At 45.4% G+C, this 27368-nt stretch overlaps 1 protein-coding gene and 1 long non-coding RNA gene across 3 annotated transcripts in view; one reads left to right on the top strand and one right to left on the bottom strand.

Annotated features, from left to right (window-relative positions):
• The window catches only part of Rhbdl2 (rhomboid like 2), a 54457-nt gene that overhangs the window by 11087 nt on the left and 16002 nt on the right, over positions 1 to 27368 (top strand). For both annotated transcript variants that reach the window (XM_063287435.1, NM_001106684.2), the window contains exons 2-5: positions 13081 to 13343; positions 16724 to 16872; positions 20167 to 20279; positions 26153 to 26253. In XM_063287435.1, coding sequence (XP_063143505.1) covers positions 13101 to 13343; positions 16724 to 16872; positions 20167 to 20279; positions 26153 to 26253 — 606 coding nt within the window. In that variant the 5' untranslated portion in view covers positions 13081 to 13100. The remainder of the gene's footprint in view (positions 1 to 13080; positions 13344 to 16723; positions 16873 to 20166; positions 20280 to 26152; positions 26254 to 27368) is intronic.
• On the bottom strand, positions 4212 to 13320 carry LOC134479030 (uncharacterized). Its single transcript, XR_010051975.1, has 2 exons — positions 12252 to 13320; positions 4212 to 4904 (listed from the first exon to the last, which is right to left on the bottom strand). It is a non-coding gene; the product is annotated as an uncharacterized LOC134479030 (long non-coding RNA).

Here is a 27368-nt window from a genome sequence, read left to right on the forward strand (position 1 = left end):
ATCACTGTGTATCACCCACCCCACGTGCAGCTCAGCCGTATATGCTATAATCACTACTACTAATTTACCTAGGTGTGTGCACCTACATGATGTGTTAAGTAGCTCTTGGAGGAGCTTAGGGCCCCAGGGAACCGACTTCGCAGTCACCAGGAATGCAAGCTTTGGTGTTTCCTTCGCTTTACCTGTAAGTGGATACAATATCTTCAGCACAGGGTGAATGGGAGCATCTCCCCAAATAGCAGAGTAGGAGGGACTCTGAAGACTGGAGGAATCATGATAGTCTTTCAGTGGAAGTAACACAAACATACTATTGTGCATACCACCCAAGCTCTGATTCCTAGCCCTGAACCACAGCCAGGGTGGTGGAGTTCATGGAAGGAGCTTTGAGTGCACAGTGAGCCACGGAGAGGCCTGGGGAAGCAAGGCTCCTTACCTTAGTTGCCCTCTCTAGGGAGGGCCAGTGGGCTTCGCCTCCAGAACAGAAACTTTTAGAGACGGGACTTGTGAAGGCATTTTTGTCCTTCAAAATCCTTTGTCTATTTATTTCAAGTTGTGTGCTCATACAGGGAGCAAGAAGAAAAAAGCCACAGCCACAAACCTATAATACTGAAAAACCAGTTCTTAATTTCAGTAGCTAAAAAAGCGTCCTTTCAGGCCATGGCCACAGAGAGATCCCTGCAGGCTCTGGACCAAGGCATAATGATGGTTTACAGTGTGATGAAGGAGACTGTTAATCTCTGTGGCTCAGAAGCCCAATCCCTGGCCTCACCAATTACCTGGGTTGCCTAGCAATGCCACCAAAAAACCTCCCACTAGGCCCAGCTGGGCAGCAAGTGGGTGCACCCAGTACAGACTGCTTGCCTCTCTGGCCACATGAAGGCTGTGTTCAGCCCCGGGGAGGGACTCGCCTGGTACTGGTGAAAGGGTGGATCCAGCTTCGTGAAAAAACAAAACAAAACAAAACAAAACAATTCAGCTGTTTAAAACCCACTTGTTCCCTGCAGTTAGGAAACAACATAAGCGGATGGCCAAAGTGTCTTCCATTAACGAAGAGATGTCCACAGGGTGTTCTCCCAGCATCCTCCTGAACTAGGTAAAGAAGAGACAGTGAGCCTGACTTAGTCTTTCCAGTCCCGAGAGAGAGAGAGAGAGAGAGAGAGAGAGAGAGAGAGAGAGAGAGAGAGAGAGAGAGAGAGAGAGGTGAATCCTGTTCTTGTGTGGGCACTTGTGTCCACTTGCTGTCCTTGTGGTAGCCAGGTCAGTGATGGGAATTTCCAGCCCTAGCCTGGCTTGCATGGTGACCTGAAGATACACTTCCATTTAGAATTTAGAATTCCCTGAGTTTGGGCTGGGTCTGTGTGGGCAGCCAGAGGGAGGAGATAAGGTGAGGTGTGTGTGTGTGTGTGTGTGTGTGTGTGTGTGTGTGTGTGTGTGTACATAATCAAAATGAAGATGTGCACTTCCATAACGTGTGTTCTAGAAAATGCCAAGGAAGGGGCTGGAGAGGTGGCTTAGAGGCTAAGAGCACTGGCTGCTTTTCTGAAGAATCTGGATTCAATTCCTAGAACTCACATGGTGACTCACAACCATCTGTAACTCCACTTCCAGGGGATCGAACACCCTCTTCTGTCTGCCACAGGCATCAGGTATGCACAGGTACACAGACATGGAGGCAGGCAAAACACCTGCACATATAAAATAAATTTTAAAAAAAGAGAAAGAGGGGTTGGGGATTTAGCTCAGTGGTAGAGCGCTTGCCTAGCAAGTGCAAGGCCCTGAGTTCGGTCCCCAGCTCCGAAAAAAAGAAGAAGAAAAAAAAAAAAAAAAGAGAGAGAGAAAGAAAGAAAATATGGAGGAAGGGACATATCCAGGAAGTTTGGAGTCAGAAGTCCCAGGTTCCCTCCCAGCCTTACTGGGCTGGACCTTGACTGTGGGAGCCTGAGTTTCCTTATCCAGGAGATGGGGTGGCAGTGCCCTACTTTTCTAGGATGCTTTCAAGCTGGGCAAGGTGGCTCACACCTATACTCCCAGCTTTCAGAGGCTGAGTTAGGTCACTGTGAGTTCAAGGTCAGCCTCAGCAACAGAGTGAGGTTCCCATTCAAAAACACAAAACAAAACAAGAAAACAGCCAGGGGGATGGCAAAGTAGTTGTGGAACAATCATGAAGAGTTGAGTTCAGGTCCCTAGAATCCACGTGAAAAGCTGAGTATGTACCTGTGATCCCAGGGTTGGGGAGCCAGAGATGGGGGTCCCTGGAGCTTACTGGTCAACCAGTCTTGCTGAGACTCTAAATAACAACAACACAACAACAACAACAATAGCCATAAAAGACACCATATGTTGATTCTAGCCTCTACATGTACACACATATGCATTCGCCCCACCCTCCCCTCTCTCTCTCTCTCACACACACACTTACACACACTCTCATACACAGTCTCCAAACAAACAAGAAAGAATGCTCATAACTGATGAAACCAATGTCCACTGGAGCTAAACATGGATGCTGGGAATATTGCTGTCTTGGCCCCCTGTCAGCCATCACAGCCTGATGGCTCTACAGATCTAGGCTGACAACTTCATGATGGCAGAACAGTGATGGTCTGCATGTGTGCAGAAGATATTAGCATAGATATAGCATAGAAGATATTAACATTAACATAAGACTAGGAAATGTTAATAAGTGAGGGCTGGAGAGATGGCTCAGTGGTTAAGCGCACTGACTGCTCTTCCAGAGGTCCTGAGTTCAATTCCCAGCAACCACATGGTGGCTCACAACCATCTGTAATGAGATCTGATGCCCTCTTCTGGTGTGTCTGAAGACAGCTACAGTGTATTTATTATATACATAAAGTAATAAATAAATCTTTTTTTTAAAAAAAAGGACTAGGTGATGTGTGGATTCAGTCCTATTACCTATTCGTCTTAATTTCTCCTTTTTTCTTACACCCTTCCTTTCTGTTTACATTTTTAAGGGGTGGGACTTATTTTGGCTTACAGTTTCAGGAAGGATACCACTTTTCATGGTTGGAAAGACATGGCCTCAGGATCTTGAGGCATCTGGTCAATTCCTCAGTCAGAAATGGAGAATGGACAGGAAGCGGGGCTAGACTATCATTCCTCAAGACTCCCCCTATCCCAGGCATGGTGGTGCCTGACTTAAATCTCAATACTTGTAGAACAGAGGCAGGCAGATCTCTGTGAGATCAAAGCCAGCTTGGTCTCTATAGCAAGTGTCAGGCCAGTCAGGGTTAAATAGTAAGATATTGTTTTGTTTTGTTTTTGTTATTATAAATCTAAGCAAATGCACAAATTTAGGTCACACTTCAACCCTAGCCACCTAGGGCAGGGGAAATGGAGGAATCAGGCATGCTTGGTTTCTATAATAGGAGGTGGTCCTTGCTGCCCACTAAGAAGAGATTTAGGGGGACTAGAGAGGTGGCTCAGTGGTTAAGAGCACTGACTGCTCTTCCAGAGGTCCTGAGTTCAAATCCCAGCAACCACATGGTGGCTCACACTTGTTTATAACTCCATTTCCAGGGGACCCAATGTTACAAAGACATGCATGCTGCCCAAATGCACATAAAAATAAAAATAATAAGATATATAGGGGTTGGGGATTTAGCTCAGTGGTAGAGCGCTTGCCTAGCAAGTGCAAGGTCCTGGGTTCGGTCCCCAGCTCCGAAAAAGAAAAGAAAAAAAAGATATATAAAACAGAGAGATTTGGAATTCCCCAAGAAAGTGGACAATTGCCCAGTGTTATCAAAGGACTTTACTGGAAGTCCTTGACTTCGAAAGACTAAACACATACAGTTTGGTATTTTATTGACAGTCGCCTGTAGCCTGAGCCTGTGTGAATGAACATGAGTTGAAAGACTAGTTTTCCTGGATAAACTTTTATTTATTATGTATTTTCTGTGATTTCAGTAGTGATAGCCTTTGCTTCTTGTTTGGGGAGCAGAAAAGACTCCCAGTGGCTGGGGACACATCTCAGCTGGTGGCATGCCTAAGTAACAAGAGTCCCAGAGTTTGATCCCCAGCATCATAAACTGGGATGGTGGCACTGCCCATCTTTAATTGCGGCACCTGGGAAGTGGAGATGGAGGAGCAGATATTCAAGGCCATCTCTGCCTACTTAGGGGGTTTAGGACCAGCAAGGCTGGTGATAGAAAAGAAGAAAGTTAAGGAGGCCTGAGAAAGTGAGGTTTGGTTTTGGTTTTTGTTTATTCTTTTTTTTTTTAAAGATTTATTTATTCATTTATTATATATAAGTACACTGTAGCTGAAGAGGGCATCGGATCTCTTTACAGATGGTTGTGAGCCACCATGTGGTTGCTGGGAATTGAACTCAGGACCTCTGGAAGAGCAGTCGGGTGCTCTTAACCGCTGAGCCATCTCTCCAGCCCGGTTTTTGTTTATTCTTATTGTTGTTGTTGGTGGTGGTGGGTTTTCTTCAGCCTCAAATAAAAGTTTTGGATGGAGTGGGGTAGAATATCAAATTCAGTGATGCTTTGAATGTCTGATATTCGTAGGTCCACTCTGTGTGTCTCTTAGGTACAGGAAGAGCTTTGGAAGTTTTAAGTGCCACCCACCATAGGAATTAGTCTTCAAGAGAGAGATGAGGGGCTAGGGAGATGGCACAGTCAGTAAAGGGCTTGCTGTACACATTAAAAAGCCAGGTGCAGTGGAGACAGTGTGTCATCCCAGTACTGGGAAGAGGGGTAGGTTAATCTCTGACGATCATAGCCAGCCAGCCTAGCCAAATCCAGGGAGATGGAGAGCTAGGGAGATGGTTCGCCATAACAGCCTCACCAGCTGAGTTCAGATCCTTGGAATCCAAGAAAAGCCAGATGGGCTGGTAGGTGTCTGTGATCCCAGCAGAGTCCTCTGGAAGCTGGAGTTTGCTGCACAGCGGTAAACAAGAGACATTGCCTCAAAAACCAAGACGGAAAAAGAGAATCGACATTCACGGTCGTCCCCCAGCCTCCACATGCACACTGTAGCATGTCCACATCCACACACACAGATGGGTACACACACAGAGACACAAACACGGACGCACATTAAGTAAAAAAAATTCAGGGCAATTTTTAAAAATGCAAATCAGTAGGGTCAGGTGCCATGGTGCATGCCTTTAATCCCAGCTTTTAGGGACGCAGAGGCTAGTAAATCTCTTGAGAGTTTGAGGCCAGCCTGGTCTACATAGGGAGTTCCAGAACAGCCAGAGTCACACAGAGAGACCATCTCAAAGACCAAAACAACAAAAAGCAAAAAATAGCTGGAGACATAGCTCAGTGAGAGAGCACTCACCTATGTGAAGTCCTGGGACGAAAGAAAGAAAAGGGAAGGAGGGAGTTTCATAAGAGACCCTGGATGTCACCAAGGGATTTTCTTCCCCAGCCACCTTTCAGCTGCCTCAGTTCACCACATGTTACATAATATCTCCTGAAGTCACAGGTCAAATTACAACCAGAAAGTTTTAAGTGACTCCATTTCAGCCCCTATATAAGTCTAAAAGCAAAGGTACAAAGTTATTTCTGAAATAAATTGTCTGAGAAGAATTAATATTCAGGTTTAACAATATTCAGCAGTACTAATGCTCAGCAGTGCTAATGCTCAGCAGTGCTAATGCTCAGCAGTGCTAATGCTCAGCAGTGCTAATGCTCAGCAGTACTAATGCTCAGTTGTACTAATGCTCAGCAGTGCTAATGCTCAATAGTGCTAATGCTCTGCAGTGCTAATGCTCAGCTGTACTAATGCTCAGAAGTACTAATGCTCAGCAGTACTAATGCTCAGTTGTACTAATGCTCAGCAGTGCTAATGCTCAGCAGCACTAATGCTCAGTTGTACTAATGCTCAGCAGTGCTAATGCTCAATAGTGCTAATGCTCAGCAGCACTAATGCTCAGCAGTGCTAATGCTCAGCAGTGCTAATGCTCAATAGTGCTAATGCTCAGCAGCACTAATGCTCAGCAGCACTAATGCTCAGCAGCACTAATGCTCAGCAGCACTAATGCTCAGTTGTGCTAATGCTCAGCAGTGCTAATGCTCTGCAGCACTAATGCTCAGCAGCACTAATGCTCAGTTGTGCTAATGCTCAGCAGTGCTAATGCTCTGCAGCACTAATGCTCAGCAGCACTAATGCTCAGCAGCACTAATGCTCAGTTGTGCTAATGCTCAGCAGTGCTAATGCTCAGCAGTACCAATACTCAGCAGCATTAATAGTCAGGAGTAATAATACTTGACAGTGCTAATAGCACTGAGGTCCTAAGGACGAAAAGAAACACTTGGTTAGTTAGATATGTCTCTATGTATCTCTTAGTAAAGTTTTGTTTCCTTTTTGTATTTATTTGTTTGGGACAGGTTGATTTTGAACTCCTGCCTGACACACAGGCGAGTGCATGTGTGGAGGTCAGAAGACAATTTACAGAGTTGGTTCTCTCCCTCCACCCACTGGGTCCCAAGGATTAAACAGTTCTTCAGACTTGGCAGTAAGAGTAATTCATCTGAGGAATCCTACTGGTTTGTTGTTGTTCTTCTTTTTTCTTTTATTGTTTTGTTCTATGTGTCTGGGTGTTCTGCCTGCACATATATATCATGTGTATGGTGCTGCCTTCAGAGGACCCAAGAAAGTGCCAGACTGGAGCTATAGATGCTGTGAGCCTCCTTATGGATGCTCGGAATCAAACCTAAGTCCTTTGGAAGAGCAGCCAGGGCTCTCAAACACTGAGCTGTCTACCAGCCCTTATTTGGTTATTATCTTTAAGGCAGCTACTTTGGGTAAACAAGCAGAGTCCTCCCCTTTCCAGGTGAAGTCCCAAAGGAAGAAAGTGCTTTCCATATTTTAATTTTTTTTTATTTTTTTTATTTTTTGGTTCTTTTTTTTTTCGGAGCTGGGGACTGAGCCCAGGGCCTTGCGCTTCCTAGGTAAGCGCTCTACCACTGAGCTAAATCCCCAGCCCCCCTTAATTTTTTTTAAAACAATGTTTTACCTTTGAGACAGTTCTACTAGCACAGATCTCAGACACTGAAGTTGTAGCCCTTCTGCCTCAGCCTCCTAAGTGCCTGGGCCACCACATCTGGCTCATTCCCGCCACACACACTTTAAGGGAGGGGTTCTAGGAATCAAGTCCCTATTGTTAGGCTTGCCCTGAAAGTGTGTTTACTGGAGGAGCCACCTTGCTGGCTCTTTGCTTTTGAGATAGTCTTGCTATGTAGATCAGGCTGGTGGGAGCTTTCAATCCTCCTTGTCAGTCTCCAGAGAACTGGGATGACAGGCATCTGTTAGCACCTGTGTTTTTATTTTTGTTAGAGGATGTTGCTAGCTGGGATTGTTGGTGTGTGCCTATTTAGAAGGTTGAGGAGGAAGTTTCCCTGGAGAACAGCTCATTGTAAACCAAAGGCCGGAGGCCTCCTAACTGCCCACCCAGTTGTTCCCATGGGCAGGGTGAGAACATTTCACAGCAGTGCCATCCCATCATCCCATCTCTCTCACTGTCTCTCTCTCTCTCTCTCTCTCTCTCTCTCTCTCTCTCTCTCTCTCTGAGTGTGTGTGTGTGTTTGTGTGTGTGTGTCTGTGTGTGATGGTGTGTGTGTGTCTGTGTGTGTTTGTGTGTGTGTGTTTGTGTGTGTGTTTGTGTGTGTGTGATGGTGTGTGTGTGTGTTTGTGTGTGTGTGATGGTGTGTGTGTGTTTGTGTGATGGTGTGTGTGTGTTTGTGTGTGTGTTTTTGTGTGTGTGTGTTTGTGTGTGTGTGATGGTGTGTGTATGATGGTGTGTGTGTGTTTGTGTTTGTGTGTTTGTGTGTGTGTGATGGTGTGTGTGTGTGATGGTGTGTGTGTTTGTGTGTGTGTGATGGTGTGTGTGTTTGTGTGTGTGTGATGGTGTATGTGTGTGATGGTGTGTGTGTGTGATGGTGTGTGTGTGTGATGGTGTGTGTGTGTGATGGTGTGTGTGTGTTTGTGTGTGTGATGGTGTGTGTGTGATGGTGTGTGTTTGTGTGTTTGTGTGTGTGTGATGGTGTGTGTGTTTGTGTGTTTGTGTGTGTATGTGTGTGTGTTTGTGTGTGTATGTGTGTGATGGTGTGTGTGCGAGTGTGTGTGTGTGTGTGTGTGTGTGTGTGTGTGTGTGTGCATTTCAACAAGGACTAGGCAGCAGAGACTGGCAGCACTTTAGGAGGTGAATCATGCCAACATGAAAGGAAACGCCAGGAACCCTCGTTATCTTTGCTTAATGACTAATGCAACAGTCAGAGCAGTAAATATCCACTTGAGCTACACAGTCATGGAGTGAACAGACAATTGGATAACTGTGGGTGCTTTTGTATCTCAGAGAGACTACCACATGCTGAGATCATTGCCACCTGCTTTGCCTTGAGGGCCAAGCAGGTTTTGTTAGGCCTCTGAAAATGTTGCTTCACTAAAAGGGGCTTCCAGCCAGCTGTGGTGGCATGTGCCTGTAATCTCTGCATCTGGGAGGCAGAGGCAAGAGGATCGGGAGTTCAAGACTAGCCTTGGCTATATATCAAATTAATGGCAGCAGGGGACCCTGGGCTATAGGATACATTGTGCCATAAAACCAAAGTTAATTAATTAATTATAATTGTGCTTCTACAAGGTGTCCAGACCCCATGGAATTTATACACAACCTGTACCCAGGCAAGGGCAAAATGAATCACTTTAGACTAGACTTGCTTTCTGAGGCCCTACATACGGAAAAATGGATATGATGTATGCTGTAAAACAAACATAACCTAAAGCCTGGCGTGGTAGGACAAACCTTTAATCCCAGCCCTTGGGAGGCAGAGAAGGCAGATCTCGTGAGTTCAAGGACAGCCTAGCCTACATAGCAAGACTGTCAAAAAACAAAAACAACAACAATGACCAACAACAAAAACAACTGAAAATTAGAACTGTCATAAAATGCAGCATCCAGGACTGGAGAGATGGCTCAGTGGTTAAGGGCACTGGCTGCTGCTCTTGCAGAGGACCCAGCTTTACTCCCTAGTACCCACACAGTGGCTCAGAACCATCCGCAACCCAGTCCCAGGGGACCCAATGCCTTTTCCTGGCCTCTGTGGGCACCAGGCATGTCTATGGTGCACATAGATCTATGCAGGTAGATACTCATACTAATTCTTAAAGAAAAAAAAAGGCAGCAACCCCATATTTGGGTTGCTTATGCCTTTTAATTTTTGTAAATAGTTCTGCATTTTACATCCTTGGAGCAGAGTTTTGTGGACTCACTCAAATGTCTTTGCTGGGTAGAATTCTAGAAGTATCTTTTATATTTAAACCTTATGTCACCATTGTGTATGTGCCATGATGTGCAGGTGGAGGTCAGAGGACAACTCTGCAGTCAGTTCTGTCCTCTCTCCTTTGTGTGTGCTCTAGGGGTTGGACTCAGGTTGCCAGGCTTGTGTGGCAAACTCCTTTATCCACCAAACCATTTCAGCGGCTGGTTTAACATCTTGAGAGCCTCCTGACTGCCTTCCAAAGGCTTCGTAAGTTTGTGCCTCACACACTAGCCTCATTTCCATATAGCCTCCTCCGTATGGGGTCATCAGTCTTCTTCACAGTTGCCAATGTACTTGACTGCACTGAGGAATTCAGGCGTGGGAGAGATCAAAAGGCGTAAGAGGATTTGCAGAGTGGTTGAGATTTGGAAAGGACACCTGCGAGTGTCTTAGGTTCAGGTGATGGATATGATGAGTCAGGGAGAGGCAGACAGGTAGGGAGGTCCAAGCAGGATAGCCTCTGAAGAGAGGCGAAAACAAATGGCTTCTGATGGCTGGTCTGTTGTTCCAGCCGTAAGTAGCTAGGATTCTGTATCAGAGGTCCTCAAAGCAGTGCCAGGGAAGATGGTGGACATGCGTGCATAGCCTTGGCTCCTCCGTGTGGGCTTGGTATCTTTTCATCCCGGGGCGTGCGTACAGGCATTTACATAGCAAACACTGTGAGACTGAAAACTCTGGAGATCTGAAGGAAGAGAAAACCTAAGAACATATCTTAGGTTTCTATTTCTGTGATAAAACTCCATGACCAAAAAAAAAAAAAAAAAAAAAAAAAAAAAACTCCATGACCAAAAGCAAACGGGGGAGGAAAGGGTTTCCTTCAATTTACAGCTTACAGTCCTTCACAAACGGAAGTCAGCACAAGAACTCAGGCAGGACTGGAGCATAGAGCAGGAAGGAAAGCTACTTACTAGCTTTTTCCTCCAAGTTTATTCAACTGGCTTTTCTATACTTCCCAGGAGTGGCAACACCCCCCAGTGGGCGGGGCCTACCCACGTCAATCATCAATCAAGAAGACTTGCCCATAGGCTAATCTTATGAAGGCATCTTCTCAATTTAATTTCCTCTCCCCAGATACTCTAGCTTGTGTCAAGATTGCAGAGAATCTAATCATCCTTATTTTTCTAGTGCCTTTTATAAATGTAAAGTTACATTGTCGACAATGTGGAATTTTATTCCCTCATACAATGATCATCTGTGGTAATTAAATTTATAATGGGGCTGCTTCCTAGAAGCAAAATAAGTCTTAATTAAACTTATTTGTTTGTGTTGCAGGGGATCCACCCCATAACATGCTTATGTACTTAAGCACTTGACTTCCTAACCCAAGCTTATTTAAATGCATTAGTATTTATGGTTAAAAGCTGCAGTCCTTAAGTCCTCACTGCCGCTTTGTTAGTTTTGAGGCAGAGGGTCAGAAGGAATATGAATTAAAGGCTAGCCTGGGTTATACAATGATTTCAGTCTAGCCTGGACTACCTAGCATGACTGCCCCCCAACCCCCATCTCAGTACTTTTCCAATCCCCATCCCACTGTTCTCCAAGTTGAAAGAATTAGAGAGGGGCTGGGGATTTAGCTCAGTGGTAGAGCGCTTACCTAGGAAGCGCAAGGCCCTGGGTTCGGTCCCCAGCTCCGAAAAAAAAGAACCAAAAAAAAAAAAAAAAAAAGAATTAGAGAAAAAAATATCAATTTTTTAAAGAAAAAACGATAGAATACTATGTGGATGGATTTAGTGTCTGAGTCTGGGGCATCTGTGAGTGTGAAGGCAGAAGGGACTGGGGTGGGAAAGAGACTTTACTTTCAGAAAAGAAAGGTGAAAACCTTTGCTTTCTTGCCGAATTCACCAAGTGGAACCAGTCCATTGTAACATGGAGTCGTGCTTAAAAGGACTCCGTCTGGAAATAAGTTAGATTCGATCTGATTCCCAATAAGATGCTTGTGAAAATAGGCCCTGGGTTCAGCCTTTCCATGCATTTGTCCATCCGTCCGTCCATCCATCCGTCCGTCCATCCATCCATCCGTCCATCCATCCACCCACACATCCACCCATTGCCAGTAATAATGAATGCTTATAGAATGCCTGCTGTGCGCCAGACATTGTCCAGTTGTCTTTTAAACATTAGTCAAAATCGTCCCCCCAATCTTCTCTCATTATCTCTTCTTCAGAAGGGATTCTGAGGGCCACCTATTAAGTCAAGCCTAGAATTACCTCCCCTCAGCACATAGGTTATATGCACTAAAGAGCTAGACAGGCATTCAAGACCTCGTACAGAGCTGTTCCTAGCAGCTTACTCGCAACAGGTGCATAACGGAAACAACCTTTCTGTTAGCAGATGCCTGGGTACCCCAAGTGTGAGGTACCTACACAGTGCAATATATACATTCACGTAAGAGAGAAAATCGTAGTTCAGGCCTGACGCCGAGCCACCCTACCAGCCCAAGTTTCCTGTTATTTACCAAAGTTTAAAAAAGTAACTTGGGGCTCAATGTGTAGGACTTGGTTGAGGTATCAGTACAGCTGACACATGAAAGAACTTGGCCTTTCTATGGTTGGGACGGCGTCTAGCTGATGCCATACCCCTGGTCAAGTGCTTTCCCACCTCAGGCTGCTGAGGGATAGAACTACAGGCCACTGTGCAGCACTCGGCTGGGACAATGCTTCTTCACTTCTGCTTGGGGACTGGCCTCACGTATCCTAGGGTGACCTCCAGATGGCTGTGTTGCAGAGAAAGAGCTTGAACTTCTCTTCCTGTGGCTACCATCCAAGTGCTGGGATGAACAGCAACTACACCTAACTTAGATGGTGTTGGGGATCAAAACCAAAGGCTTTCATGTGCTGCACAAACCCTTTGCCAATCGAGGTACATTATTCCCAAACTGTGTTTTAATTTTGGTCTTCGTGAATATGCATTTTTTTATTTCAAAGAATGGATTCAATTATTCATCTCTCTGTTACTTACTTGTGGAGATGAGGTCTCTTGCAGCCCAGGCTGGCTTGGACCTCACGATACTGCTGTGGTGTCCTTGGCCTCTTGCCTCTGCCTCTCAACGGATGGAGTTTCTGGTGCTCACCAACACACTCGGCTTAGTTATCTATTGTAAATTGCATTTAAAACATTTTATTCTCTGTGTGTTGGGTAGAAGTTAGAAGACGCCTCTCAAGAGTCAGTTCTCTGCTTTCACGATGTGGGTCTAGAGGACAGAACACAACTGCCTCAGGGCTTATTGCTGGTTTTATAAAGAAAAGAACACACACAGTTTACTACACCTCTAAGGTCTGTGAGCATTAGACTCCATGCTTTAATTTTTTTTTAATCAATTTTATTTTTTTGTGTGGGTGTGATCTACAATGAACGTGCGGAAGTCAGAGGGTAACTTGTAGGATTTGGTTCTGTTCTTCTACAATAAGCGTGGGTCCCAGAGTTCAAACTCAGGTTGCCAGGTTTGGTAGTAACTTTCTTTACAGTCGGGGGTGGGGGGGGGTGGGGCAGAGAGAGAGAGAGAGAGAGAGAGAGAGAGAGAGAGAGAGAGAGAGAGAGAGAGACTTAGAGACTCACCTGCCCCCAAATCCCTGCATTTTAAACTTTTAAAAACAATATGGTGAAAACCTGATTTGGGGTAACTTAGGTGGTCTGGGCCATTTTGATGCTCTTAAGCTGCCTCCTAGCTATAAACAGGAAGGACCAGGAAAACAGTTTTCCAAAGAGCCCAGGAAAGAACCACAGCCCGCTGACCAAAGACTCACCCTCCACCCTCCTCCACCCCCATTCACATTCATGTCTGTTTCAGGCGGAGGGAGGACCAGGACGATGGCTGCTGCTCACGAGATGGAGATGGAGAGTGTGAACCTGAATATGGAGAGAGAGGGAAAGGAAGAACTGGAGGAGGAGAAAATGAGAGGGGATGGGGAAGGTAAAGACTTTCCCAGGGGTCGAAAGGTCCACAGGATTGTCTCCAAGTGGATGCTTCCTGAGCCAGTCCGAAGAACATACTTGGAGAGAGCCAACTGCCTCCCACCGCCCCTGTTCATCGTTCTCATCAGTCTGGCTGAGGTAAACACCGCCCTGGTGAGAGCCTCACATCACTTCAGACTGGAGGCTGCAAAGTCGGGACCAAACCTACTTAGAGAAGAAACCATGTAGGAAGAGAGCACTGAGGGATAGGGTAGCACACATGAAGCCCACTCACACCTCCCAGAGCTGAGTTGCCCAGTCACTGCCATCCCAGGGGTTGGTTTCATCCACGATGAAAATTCGCTGCCCAGGGTTGACTGACTTCATTAGCTTAATTTCATTTTAGCCGGTGTGGTCTTTAGAATATAGGGAACTTTGGGCCTGCAAAGTAGTTGTTTTTGTTTTTTGTTTTTTTTTTTTTTTAAGATTTATTTATTTATTTCATGTATGTGAGTACACTGGTACACTGTTGCTGTCTTCAGACACACCAGAAGAGGGCATCAGATGCCCATTACAGTTGGTTGTGAGCCACCATGTGGTTGCTGGGAATTGAACTCAGGACCTCTGGAAGAGCAGTCAGTGCTCTTAACCGCTGAGCCATCTCTCCAGCCCGCCTTTTTATTTTTATTTTATTTTAATTTTTTGAGATGGGATTTAGCACTGTAGCCCAGGCTGGCCTCTAACTCACTATGTAGCCCAGGCTAGCCACAGACTCACTATAATTCTTTCGTTATAGTCAGCCGGGTGTTGGGATTCTAGGCATGCACCACCTTGTTCAGCTTGCAAATTGGCTTTATCTCATCAAACAAAATAGACTGGTTGGTCAGGTCAGTCTGGAGTATATATTTAGAACAGTCACCAGCTGCCCGGGCTTTCAGAGGGAAATTGTGGCATCTGCTGTGGGTGTCTACTTTGGGTGGATGGGATATATTCTCAGACTATGACCTGCTTAGCTTTTTTGGTTTCCAGAAGGAGGGCAAAGCTCAGAGAGGTGGGATGAGTCACCCAAGGGTGCGTCTCAGTGACTAGTAAGGGCCAGTCTCCTCCTGTGCTTTGTAATACAAAAGTTTTTCTACCGCTGTCTTAGGAGAGATCGATGCCTGGAGGGCATGACTTCAGGGGCATTAAGATGTCCTTTTAATTCTCACTAACACCCCAGCTTTGGTGTCAGAGACTGCAATAATTGGGGCTCTCCAGGCGAACAGAATCAATAGGCTGTGAGGGAGGTTTCAGCTCCATAGTCTTCAGGGCAGGCTGGTAGGCCGGAGACCCCACCCACCTTGTGTTGAGTCCAAGGCCGCTTACTAGTATAATTCTTTTCCTCATCAAATATACTGTTTTTCTATTAAGGCTTTCATCTGATTGGGTGGAACTCAGCCACAAGATGGAGAGAAAGGGGTATCAAATTAAATATTGTCCTCACCTCAAAAACTGATCTCGGATGAGCATGGTGGCATGGCCTTGTAATCTCAGAACTTGGAAACTGAAGCAGGAGGACGTGGAGTTTAAGGGAGCCTGGACTACATAGAAACTTTGAGGCTAGCCTAGGCTATATAGTGAGATGCTATAACTAAGAAATTTACTAACGAGTGAATTACTAACTAACTAACTTACTTAGTTAATAGATAGACAATACATGAAAAGTTAAAAAATCCATAGAAACATCTGGACTAATGTTCGGAGAGATATTCAAGTCTACCTGAACCTTGCCAAATTGAACATAAAATTGACTGTGGAGGAACCAAACCTTTCATGGCAAACGTTCGAGCATCTCCAGAAGATTCCTTTGTCAAGTCTGATTGGGTTTAAAGGACACAGCTCTCAACTTTTTTATGGGGTCCTATGGCAAGACTGGGAAGCATAGGCTCTGTGTCTGAAGTCACTGTGTACCTGGATTACCCGGATGATGGTACATCTGGTATACCATCCTGAGTATATGTGAGAATAGACATGTGTGAGGGAGACACTGGAGAATAATGGGAGATGCTCGCATGTCTGAGAATAAGGGAGCACAGCTCTGAGAGCTGTGAGTTTTGTGAGCTCTGAGAACACGGCTGCCCAGAGGTCCTGGGGCAGGTGCCATAGTAGCTGCCTCATACAAGAGGACCACTTGTAGGTATTGCCTCTGATGGAGGGCTTGCTCAGCACGCCAACATTTGACTCTCCAACATTTTGTAAAACCAGGCACAGTGGGGCACACCTGTAATCCCCGCAATTGAAAACCGGAGACAGACGTTCAAGAAAGGTCACCCTCAGCTGCATAGCAAGTTCCAGGCCAGCCTGGGATTCATGAAACTATGTCAAAAAGGAAGAAAGGAAGAAAGGGAGGAAGGGAGGAAGGGAGGAGGAAAGAAAGGAAGAAAGAAAGAAAGGAAGAAAGAGAGGGAGGAAGGGAGGAAGGAAGGAAGGAAGGAAGGAAGAAAGAAAGGGAGGAAGGGAGGAAGGAAGGAAGGAAAAAAAAAAGAAAGGAAAGGGGGGGGGGCTGGAGAGATGGCTCAGCGGTTAAGAGCACTGACTGCTCTTCCAGAGGCCCTGAGTTCAAAGCCCAGCAACCACATGGTGGCTCACAACCATCTGTAATGGGATCTGATGCCCTCTTCTGGTGCGTCTGAAGACAGCTACAGTGTACTCACACACATAAAATAAACAAATAAATCTTAAGAAACAAGAAGGGTTGGGAATTTAGCTCAGTGGTAGAGCGCTTGCCTAGGAAGCTCAAGGCCCTGGGTTCGGTCCCCAGCTCTGAAAAAAAAGAACCAAAAAAAAAAAAAAAAGAACCAAGAAAAGAAAGGAAAGGTTGCAGAAAATAGAACAGAGTCTCCGATTCTTCCATTGTTAATACCACATAGCTACGAAGTACCTTAGTTAGATCTAAAACACTGGTGTGGGGATATCACTGGCTGAGCAGCCATTAGCAGAAATGCTCGCATCAGATGTTTGTGTTTCTGAATACTTATTTTTTCTTTTTTATATTTATTATTTAATTGTGCGTAAGTGCCGGTGCCTGCAGAAGCCAAAGTTATTGAATCCCTCCTAGAGCTGGAGTTACAAATGGTGTGAGCTACCTGCTATGTGTACTGAGCTCTGGTCTTCTGGAAGAGCAGTCTATGCTTTTATTCACTGAATCATCTCTTCAGCGTCCATGTTTCCTCTGGCCTGCACATGTATGTGCACATACATGAGCACCGGCACACACACAAACTAAAACTTGCTTTTAAAATTTTTTATTTTTTTATGTGTATGGTATTTTGCCTGCAGGAGAAGGGGACTCAGAAGGTCGAATTACAATCCGTTCTAATGCCTGCTCGTTCTGAGGGCATATGACGACCATGGTGGGGCATGGTGGAGAGATCTAATTTCAACATCTTCTGAGCCCACAAAGACCTAACCACTCTGACACAATTACTGCTCGTGGGATTTAATGGGGCCCTGCTCCTGAGAGAGCTTGGTTAACACGCATGATCGCTCCTCCCTGACAGCTGGCTGTGTTTATTTATTATGCGGTGTGGAAGCCTCAGAAGCAGTGGATTACCCTGGACACGGGGATCTTGGAAAGTCCCTTGACATACCGCCCTGAGAAGAGGGAGGAAGCCTGGAGGTTTATCTCATACATGCTGGTCCATGCTGGGTAAGGAATGATGGCCCAGCCAATGCTGTCAGAAGAGATCGTAAGTAATTGTTAGGCTGCGCAAGGTGCTGCATGCCTGACATTCTGCACTAGGGAGCCAGAGCCAGATCTTAGCAAGCTCGAGGCCAACATGACCTACATATAGAATTTCAGGCCAGCCAGCCACATAGTCAGACTCTGTCTTAAAACACAAACAAGATTTGAACTCCTGTGCCCCTGTGTGGGATATGAGTCTCGACCCCACTGGTTCCTATCAATAAACCTCATGTTTATTACAGCAAAAAAAAAAAAAAAAAAAAAAAAACCACAAACAAAACCAGGGTGTGTGTGAGGAATGACTTAGAGGGTAAAGACACCTGCCAAACCCAACAGCCTGAGTTCGATCCCCGAACTTATAGTGGAAAAAAGAACTGAATCCTGAAAGTTGAAAGTTGTCTTCTGATATTTACACACACACACACACACACACACACACATTAATTAATTAATTAATTAAAAACCACAGCAGAGAGAAGTGGAGCAACTCCTTGAATCCCAGCACTAGGGAAGCAGAGGCTGGTGGATCTCTGAAAGCTAGCCTGATCTACACAGAATTCCAGGTCAGCCTTGGTTACATAGTGAAACCCTGTTAGGGGACGGGAGCGAATGAAGATACCCAAATCACCACTAATCTGTTTGGAACTTTTATTATGATCATTATTATTTTTATTTGTGTGTGTGTGTGTGCCACATGGGCAGTGCTTGGAAGGTAGAAGTGCTGTGCTCTGCATAACTGTCTAATTCTGATACTAATATAAGAATATTAATGAGACGAGACCAAATCGCTATCAAACCAAGAGTAGGTCACCACCATACTTACTGGATGTTGTCCAGTGCTCCATTTAGGTGATGAAGGAGTCAAACTGAATCACCAGACTGCCTCCTGCAAACACACTCTGTAAAAAATTAACTTGTGAGCGTTTTGACTGATGTAAGGGACTTGCTGTGTATCAGTTGAAGAGCAGCATAAAGAGGTATGTACTGTATAGAGAAGCAGTAGAGGTGGAGAGAAGGCACGCGGGCAGACGGGATTGGGGGGCGGTGCGAAGAGGACCCGCCCCCTGGGCGTGGCTCATGCGGCTGCAGTTTCAGTGCTGGACACAGGAGGAATCGCTGTGCTCGCCAGCTAACAGTCTAGCTGAACGACACTTGCTTCAGGTTCCAGAGAGACCCTGCCGCAAAAGAATAAGGTTAAGAGAGAATGATAGAGGAGATCCTGGTGCCACTATACAACACCTGCACGTGCAACACACACACACACACACACACACACACACACACACACACACACACACACCACACAGAGTAAGAAAGATGGGTAACGAACAGGAGAGGCTATGCTTGCTTGTCTTTCTAATTTTCTTTACCTTTTTTTTCTTTTTCTTTTCTCTTTTTTGTTTGTTTTTTCAAGACTGGTTTTCTCTGTGTAGTCCTGGCTGTCCTGGAACTCACTCTGTAGACCAGGCTAGCCTTGAATTTACAGAGATCCGACTCCCTCTGCCTCCTGAGTGCTGGGATTAAAGATGTGTCCTACCGCTCTTGCTCCATGTTCTTTCCCTTTTCTTCTCTTCTCCTTTGTCCCTTCTCTCCCCATTCCCCTCCCCCTTCCCTCCTTGTGCTCATGGTCGGCCTCTACTCCTCTCCTTTTCTACTCTTCTTCTCTCATTAAACCTTTCCAAAATGTGGGGGAAAAAAAAAGATGTGTCCTACCACCTTCTGGCTTTGTTTACAGTTTCCCAAATGTGAGAGCCTTTCCAGACCTTGCTGAGCACCAGCTGAAGGTACATACCTGCAGCCTCAGTGTGTGGGAGGTAGAGGCAGGCGGGTCAGGAGTTCAAGGCCAGCATAGATTGTGTCTCGAGAAAAAAAAATCAGAGATTTATGGCCCATGTCCATGGTGGTCAGTAAATAGTTTGTGGCTATCTCATTTCTTTGGGGGGAGCCCTGTGGTATCAGGTGAGTTGAGCTTCACCCATGTGACTCACCCTACCCCGGTTAAGTTACATTTTTGGTCAGTGGCTAATTAGACATACAGGGCAGGGCGCAAAGACTTGGTGCTGAGGATGGAACCCAGAGTTTCATATATACTAAGCGACCAAGTGCTATTCCTACCTCTGACCTTCATCTGACCTTCAGCCCCAGCCCTCAAGTTCTTTATTATTATTATTGTTGTTGTTGTTATTGTTACTATTTTAAAAAATGTTTTTTGAGACAGGGTTTCACTATGTAGCCTAGATGGCCTGGAACTAAGTATGTAGACCAGGCTGGCGTCAAACTCACAGAAACTCACCTGCCTCTGCTTCCAGGAAATGGGATTAAGGTTGTGCACCACCACACCTGACTTCGTTCCTTAAGTCAGCTTCACTGGTCATGGTTTCCTGTTGTAATCAATGTCGTAAAGCAGAATTTACAACATGCTTATAGCTTACATTTCTTTCTAAGATTTATTTATTTATTTTATGGATATGAATACATTGTTGCTTTCTTCAGACACACCACGAGAGGGCATCGGATCCCATTACAGATGGTTGTGAGCCAACATGTGGTTGCTGGGATTTGAACTCAGGACCTCTGGAAGGGCAGTCAGTGCTCTTAGCTGCTGAGCCATCTCTCTATCCCACATTTATATTTCTAAGACTTTTATTTGCTTTGCATATTAAAGCTTCATGTAAGATTTTATTTAAAAGCAGAAAAGAGAGCCAGGAATGGTGGTACATGCTTTTAATCCCAGCCCTCAGGAGGCGGAGGCAGGTGGACCTCTGTGAGTTCAAGTCCATCCTGATCAACAAAGCAAGTCCAGGACAGCTAGGGCTATTACAGAGAGAAACCCTGTCTCAAATGCACCCCCCCCAAAAAAAACCAAGAAACCCCAAAGCAACAACAATAAAAACAGATAAGAGAAAAAACAAAACAAAATAATAACAGCAAAACAGATAAGAGAGTCTCATCCTTTGAAAAACTAGAATATAGGAGCTGGAGAGATGGCTCCATGGTTAAGAGGGCTTGCTGCTCAATCTTGAGGACTGCAGCTTTGATCCTAAGAGTGACTCACAGCTTCTAGGATCTGGAGCCCTCTTCTGGCTGCCATAGGGGCATATTCTCTCTCTCTCTCTCTCTCTCTCTCTCTCTCTCTCTCTCTCTCTCTCTCTCGTAAATTTCTAGCAAGTTCCTAACTAGATATATCGCATGCAAGTCTCCCATGACAACTGCTTGCTGCTTGGCTATTGGATATCTGACCCGTGTTTGTCTCTGCAGAGTCCAGCACATCGTGGGGAATCTTTTTATGCAGCTCGTCCTGGGTATTCCCTTGGAGATGGTCCACAAAGGCCTCCGAGTGGGGCTGGTGTACCTGGCAGGCGTGCTTGCAGGTCAGTGTTCTGAGGTAACAGAACAAACAGTTCTGGGCTCTTAGGATGGAAACCAAAGGTAAAAGACGTTTACAATGGACTTTTTTTTTTTTTCAAAAACTGAAGTCAATATTTATTGCACCATAACATACTATATACATGTCATATAACATGCTAGGGAGTAGGGTAAGAATTAGAGATAATGTAATTAGATATTAGAAATAATACAACTACACGAAGATGAGTCACGGTGGCTGTCCTCAAATATCTCACATCCCGGGAGAGGCTGCACAGCTGGGAGCTACAAGCAGCTTGGTGTGTGAATCTTGAAGCCTCTGATATGCTACGCTAATGATTCTGGAAAGGAACAGGGCCAGATTGGCAAAGAAAAACATTTTGCTGGGTATGGTGAACAATTTTAATCCCAGCACTTGGGAGGGAGAGACAGGTGAATCTCTGTGAGTTTAAAGCTAGTCTGGTCTACATAGCAAGTTCTGGAACAGCCAGAATACATAGATGTCTCAACAGACACACACCTTAATTTTGAGAAAGCTATATAGGTTTACATGAGTTATCGGTAATAACTCAAGACCCCAAGTACCTCTGGACACCAGTGTTGCCATCCTGTACGTTGTAACACAGCAGCACAGCCAAGATGTTCAGGGTCATGCGGTCAAGACAGTAAATACCCACAACACCCCAGAGCTCTCACTCTGCCTTCTCATGGGCCAGCCTCTGTCTTCCCACCTCTCTGCCTCCCTTACCACTCACAAGCGCTAACCTGCTCCCTTTTGTTTGTGCCCTTTTTTGGAATGCACAGTTATTTTTCCCCCGCTGAGCAGTTCTGTGTTATGGCCCTCCTAGATGTTCACTCCTTGAAGGATATCTGCATTGTTTTACCTTTTCCCCATTGCTTTTTGAAAGCGGGTCCCTTGTAGCCCAGGTTGGCCTTTAGTAGGCAAGGATGCCCCTGAATTCCTGATCTTCCTCCCTCTACTTCCCAAGTGAGGGGACTGAAGATTTGTGTGGTGTTGGGGATTCAGCAGCTTTCTGGATGCTGTGTAAACATTCTAGTGAGCTACATTCCCAGGCTATCCAGGAGCTCTCTCATGTAGCCCAAGCTGCCCTCAAATATGAGATCCTTCTGTCTCAGCCTCCTCAGTGCTGGGACTGCAGGCATGCTTTGATGAGAAACAGAAAGAAAGTTGGGGGGGTTGGGGATTTAGCTCAGTGGTAGAGCGCTTGCCTAGGAAGCGCAAGGCCCTGGGTTCGGTCCCCAGCTCCAAAAAAAAAAAAAAAAAAAAAAAAAAAGAAAGAAAGAAAGTTGGGGAGAAAAGAGTTCATTCAGCTTATACTTCCACATCACTGTTTATCATTGAAAGAAATAGGATAGGAACTCAAAGAACCCGAAGGCAGGAGCTGATGCGGAGGCCATGGAGGGATGCTGCTTACTGACTTGCTCATCGCGGCTTTCTCAGCCTGCTTTCTTATAGAATCCCAAACCACCAGCCCAGGGATGGTACTATTCACAGTGAGCTGGGCCCTCCTACATCTATCACGAAGGAAATACCCTACACAGTTACCTATGGCCCAATCTTACAGAAGCCTTTTCTTAATTAAGGCACCCTCTTCTCAGAATAAAATTACCCAGCAGGAACCACCACATCTGCTGCTGACTTTTCCCCTTTTCTGTGTAGCCTTATTTTCAAATAAGGTTTCCTGATTTCAAATATTGTTCCTGGGAAATGAATGTCAACATGTATGTGTCTTAAGGATTACAATTCAATTCAATTATGTTTCCTTCTCCTCCTACTCCTCCTCTCCCCCTCTTCCCCCTCCTCCCCATCCCTTTCTCCTCCTTTTCTTCTTGTTCTTGTCCCTCCCTCCCTCCCTCCCTCCCTCCCTCCCTCCCTCCCTCCCTCCCTCCTTCCTTCCTTCCTTCCTTCCAGCTGATGGGAGGTGAGGGAGGTATTTGCCAGCCACTGTCTGAGAGAATTCCTGGAGGGCCTGCTTTGTAAGGTGCAGTGGCAGCAGTGCGGACAGCAGGAAGCAGACTTGAGCTACTGTACACAGAGGGCTTTGAAAGGGCTTAGCACGAGGCTTAGTTCCTTGTCAGACATCCACCTACCTGTTTGGGATCCTGTTTCTCCACCTTCTCTGTTTCTTCATGCAGCTTTTTGTCCTGTTCTTGCATGCAGAGGTGTGGACTTGCACACCTCCTGCATCCATTACACATTCCTCCTCCGCTCGTGGCTTGATGTCAGTGAGTGGCCTCAGCACCAGAGAAGAAGCCCTGCGGGGGAATGTGAACGATTGATTCGCATCCTCTGGTGATTTCGGCCATCGCTTTTTGGCAGGTGTTTCTTGCTATTCGGGGATGCTTCCCACTGCTGTTGGCATCATCGTTGGCAAACAGACTAGTTCCTAGCAACTCACAGTGGTCAAAAGAAAGCCAAAACACCAAGAAAGCTGTAACCTTTTCCTACCTGTCAGAGTTGCCGTCCCTGGTTTGCCTTTTCTCTTTATTTTTCCATAGGCAATGTCACCCCACCGTCTCTGCCTTGGCTACCCGTGAGGTGCGCCCACCGATCCACAGTGTCAGCATCAGAAGAAACTGCTCTGGCGGGGTGTTGGAGCCAGGCCAGATCTGACCACTAGAATTCTTTTCGTAAATTCACAAGAGCACATTAAAGACCAGATGTCTGTCTCCAGATCTGCACCCCAAAGCTGACTGGTGCTCAGAGTCAGCGGGAGAGCTCAGTACACCTCTCAGACCCCACCTGACCTACTGACCCAGACTCTCTGGGGACATGGCCCTGGGATCTATGTTTTGTAGGGCATATGACAGCAAAGCAGAGCATTTTATGTCCTCTGCTCTTTCACAGATTCGAAGTTTAGTGTGGTCGGTCTTCCTTGTAGTACCCTATCTGTTCTGCACCTCGTGGTGACTCGGTGGGTTTAAATGTGCGTTCCTAATAATGGCTCCCTCCTACCACCGTATGGTCTCTACTAAAGGTTTCTTTAAATCATCTGCTCATTAACACTTTTGGCTCACATTCTTTATGGAGTGTCACTGTATAAGACATGCAGGTATTTCCTCCCTGTTTGTATCTTGCCTTCCACTCCCTTCTTGGTTTTTGGTTTAGTGGGGACTGAGCCACCACTCACATACGTGCGTCCAGCTGAGCTCCGACTGCCACTCCCTTTCTTCCCCCCTCCCTCTCTGCCTACTAATTTATTTTGTCTCTCTGTATAATTTGTCTATTTTGATTTGCGATGTAGAGAATGACGTTGACTGACTTCCCAGTGTTCAACCAAGCTTGCTTTTGGGATGACACTCGGTCATGGTATATTAGGATTTTCATAATTAGATTCAATTTGTTCAAAATTTTAAAGGCTTATTTTGCTTTTATTTATTCATATGTGTGCAGGTATGTATGTGACTGCAGTACCAGCCACAGTGGCCAGAAGCGTGGTTCTCTCTCCTCCTCCCTTTCTCTTCCTCACTTCTCACTTCCCTTCCTCCCTCCCTCCGAACCTTCCTTCCTTCCTTTGCTGGAGATTGCTCTCTCCCACTGAGTCACATAGACATAGAGGTTAGTTCTCTTGTAATGTCTTTGCTCATTTAGCACTGACGTAGCGCTCCCCTCACACAGCAGGTAGGAAAGTGAGTTAGCCTTGTCAGGCTTATGGCCAGGGTTGGGCAGAATCGTTGTACTTGGAAGGAGGCAGTGGTGCTGGGAATCACACAGCCTTGCACACAGTAGGCAGGCACTTTACCACTGAGCCACGTGCTCAGCCCTGGTTCTTACTTCTTGTTTAGATGACTGTTGGAACTCAGCAGTGAAGCAGGGTATATGCTTATAGTCCTAACGCTGAGGAGGTGGAGGCAAGAGGATCAGGAGTTCAAGGCCATCCTCCACTCCACAACAAGTTTGTAAGTAGCCTGTTCTAAGTGAGATGCTGAGTCAAAAACCAAAACTAAAGCAAACACCCCAGCAAATAAAGCCACTGCAGCATGTAATATGCTCCGTGGGAAGATTTTAAACTTTAATTCAATTTTGAAAATAGTTATCATGCCAGGTGTGGTAGAACGCAAGTTTAATCCCCAGAACTCAGGAGCCAGAGGCAGGAAGATCTCTGTGAGTTCAAGGCCAGTTTGTTTTCATAGATAGTAAGTTCCAGGACAGCCCAAGGCTACATAGCCACACCTTGTTCCAAACAAACAAACAAACAAACAAACAAACAAACAAATCAAAGCACAGAAAACAACAAAAATCTAATTATCTTTTCACTTATTATCTGGTGGATACGCTGTGGTGAATTTTGTTTTAAGAGGAGTTTACTACATAGACCAGGCTGATCTTGAATTTATGGTTGTCCTCCTACCTCTGCTTTCTGTGTCAGGATTAAAAGTATGTGGTTCTATGCCCAGCCTCTCATTCTATGTATGTATGTATGTATGTATGTATGTATGTATGTATGTAGTGTATGTGTACATTTGAGGGTTCCATGGCATGCACCTTGAAGAGAGAGGCTTTTCCTCCTTTTCTCTCGCCCTCTCTTCCCTCTCCTTTCCCTCCCCTCCTTTCCTCATAACAGAGAAATCTCTTCTGAGAAGTCATTCCTTCCCGAGTGCTTCCTCAGCATGTCCTGTCTATCTTTGTCACATGTCATACTTGCGGACACCAGAAGAGGGCATCGGATCCCTCTGGAACTGGAGTTAGGGGTAGTTGTGAGCCACTATGTCCATGCTGGGAACCAAACCTTGCTCTTCTGGAAGAGCAGCCCGTGCTTGAACAGCGGAGCCATCTCTCCAGCCCCGAGACATTTTTTTTTTTTTACACATAATAAAGATTGTATCCCATCCTAAGGAATGAAAGGTCATGAGTGGAAGATACCAAATAGTAATAATAGTAAGAAGCTTTGAGAAGACCTCTTAATGTTCATGGTGTGTGCTTTGACTCCGGTGTCAAGCACTGGGTTAGGAAATGAGTTTTGCCTCGCTTCCAGAATGTGATTGAACTTTGTGCTAAGAAGGATTCTGAGTCCACTCCACACCATGAGATAGCTCAGTGGGTACAGCTCTTCTCTAGAATTATGGGAGATGAGTGTGAACAGAGCGTGATTTATCACCCTTACTTATTGATGTGTGGGTATGTGTGTGTGTAGACCCTTGTGCAGGTCAGAGGACAGCTCGGCTCTCTCCTTCCACCATGTGGGCCCCAGGGATCAAACTCAGGTTATGGGGCTAAGCAGCAGCTCTTTTACCGGCCAAACCACCTCACTGGAAGGTGAAGTAATAGCAAGGCTCCGAAACCCATCACACACAGTGTATCAACTCTTATTTCCCCTCACAGCCTATTGGGAACTGCTTAGTTAATATTTCCATGTTACAGACAGGGGAGGCTAGATAATGTCCTTTCTGTGTGATTCTGACTCCAGGATCTGAGCTTCTGTCTCTGTTTTATGGCTTTTCTTCCTCCTCTTCCTCCTCTTTCTTTTCTTCTCTTCAGTTTTTTTTTTTCCTTGAGATATGGTTTCTTTGTCTAGCCTTGGCTGTCCTACAACTAACTAGCTCTGTAGACCAGGCTGCTTTTGAACTCACAGAGATCCACTTGCTTCTGCTTCCTGAGTGCTGGGATTAAAGGCGTGCACCGCTACTGCCCGGCGTTTACTGCATTTCTATTAAATGTTCATGTTTCAGAGATGCGGAAGCAGTTTACCTGCATGCCGGAATCCACACAGTACACAGAGCAAGGTGGAGTTGTTGCCTGTTAATATAAAAACGGTCAAAACTTCCCATATGTTTACATTAGATGTGTTTCTTTTAAATCCTACTTCACTCATAATTCTTACAGTTCTGTCTGATCTTTTGTATTTTATGTTTCCAGGTTCCCTGGCCAGCTCCATTTTTGACCCCCTTAAGTCTCTCGTGGGTGCTTCAGGAGGAGTCTATGCCTTGATGGGTGGCTATTTTATGAATGTTATAGTGGTAAGAGTTTTGGGAATGGAAGTGTTAAAGACAGGGTCTCTCGTGTAGCCCAGGCTAGCCTGGGTCCTGATAAATAGCAGAGGATGGCCTTGACGTTATCCTCACCTAGATTCGTATCTTTGCCCTTGTACCTGTCAAAATTATAAGCATGTACCGCCATACCACATTTCTGGACTTAAAAACAAGATTTTATTTTATGTTATGTGAGTATTTCCTGCCTGTGCACATGGACACCGTGGACACCGTGGACACAGTGGGCACTGTGAGCTTCATGTGCACATCTGGAATCTGTGGTAGTCAAGAAAAAAAGGGGGGGAGGATGTCGAATCCTGGAACTGGAGTTACAGCTGACTGTGACCCACTGCGTAGGGGTGAGACTCAAATCCAGGTCCTCGGGAGCCATCTCTCCAACTCCAACTTTTTTTTTTTTGTTCCTGTTTTCTGATTTATCAACATTTACTGAGTTCTTATGACTTTAGAGATTTTTGGCCACCCTCCATCCAGTTGCCGTGGCCTCTTTGTGCCACGATGTCACCAGGATACTGCTTAGTCATTCTGCATTTTGATTTATTCAGTCGTTTTTCCTTCCCCTTTCAAACAATAAGATTTCTTCCCAGGGAATTAAAGTCTGATTAAAAATAACCTCTTAAAAGCCAGTGAGATGACTCAACAGGTAAAGGCGTTTGTCACTGACGTCCAACACTTGAGTTTGATTTCCTGGACCCACAAGGTGGAAGGAGAGAACCTTTCACATGGTCTTCACATGCAAGGCATGTACACACACACACACACACACACACACACACACACACACACACACACATGCACGAATGCACATACAAACAGGCGCACTATGATTTTGAAAAATTAATTTAAAAATAATAGTCTATTCCTGCCATTTCTAGTTATTGTTAAAAAAATGAAAGATGTTAGTTAAATCTTTCTTAACTGCTCCTGGGAAAGAGGATGAAATAGTAAAAGAATATTAACCAGAAAGCCTTAGATGTATTTTACAGACTTCTCTCCTCATTTATTGACATGTTAAATGTTGATTTTTATATTACTTGTATTTAATTACTGGCTAATGAAATCGTGGAATTTACATTATAAAATTA

Source organism: Rattus norvegicus, chromosome 5, assembly GCF_036323735.1.
Source record: "Rattus norvegicus strain BN/NHsdMcwi chromosome 5, GRCr8, whole genome shotgun sequence".
Lineage (NCBI taxonomy): Eukaryota > Metazoa > Chordata > Mammalia > Rodentia > Muridae > Rattus > Rattus norvegicus.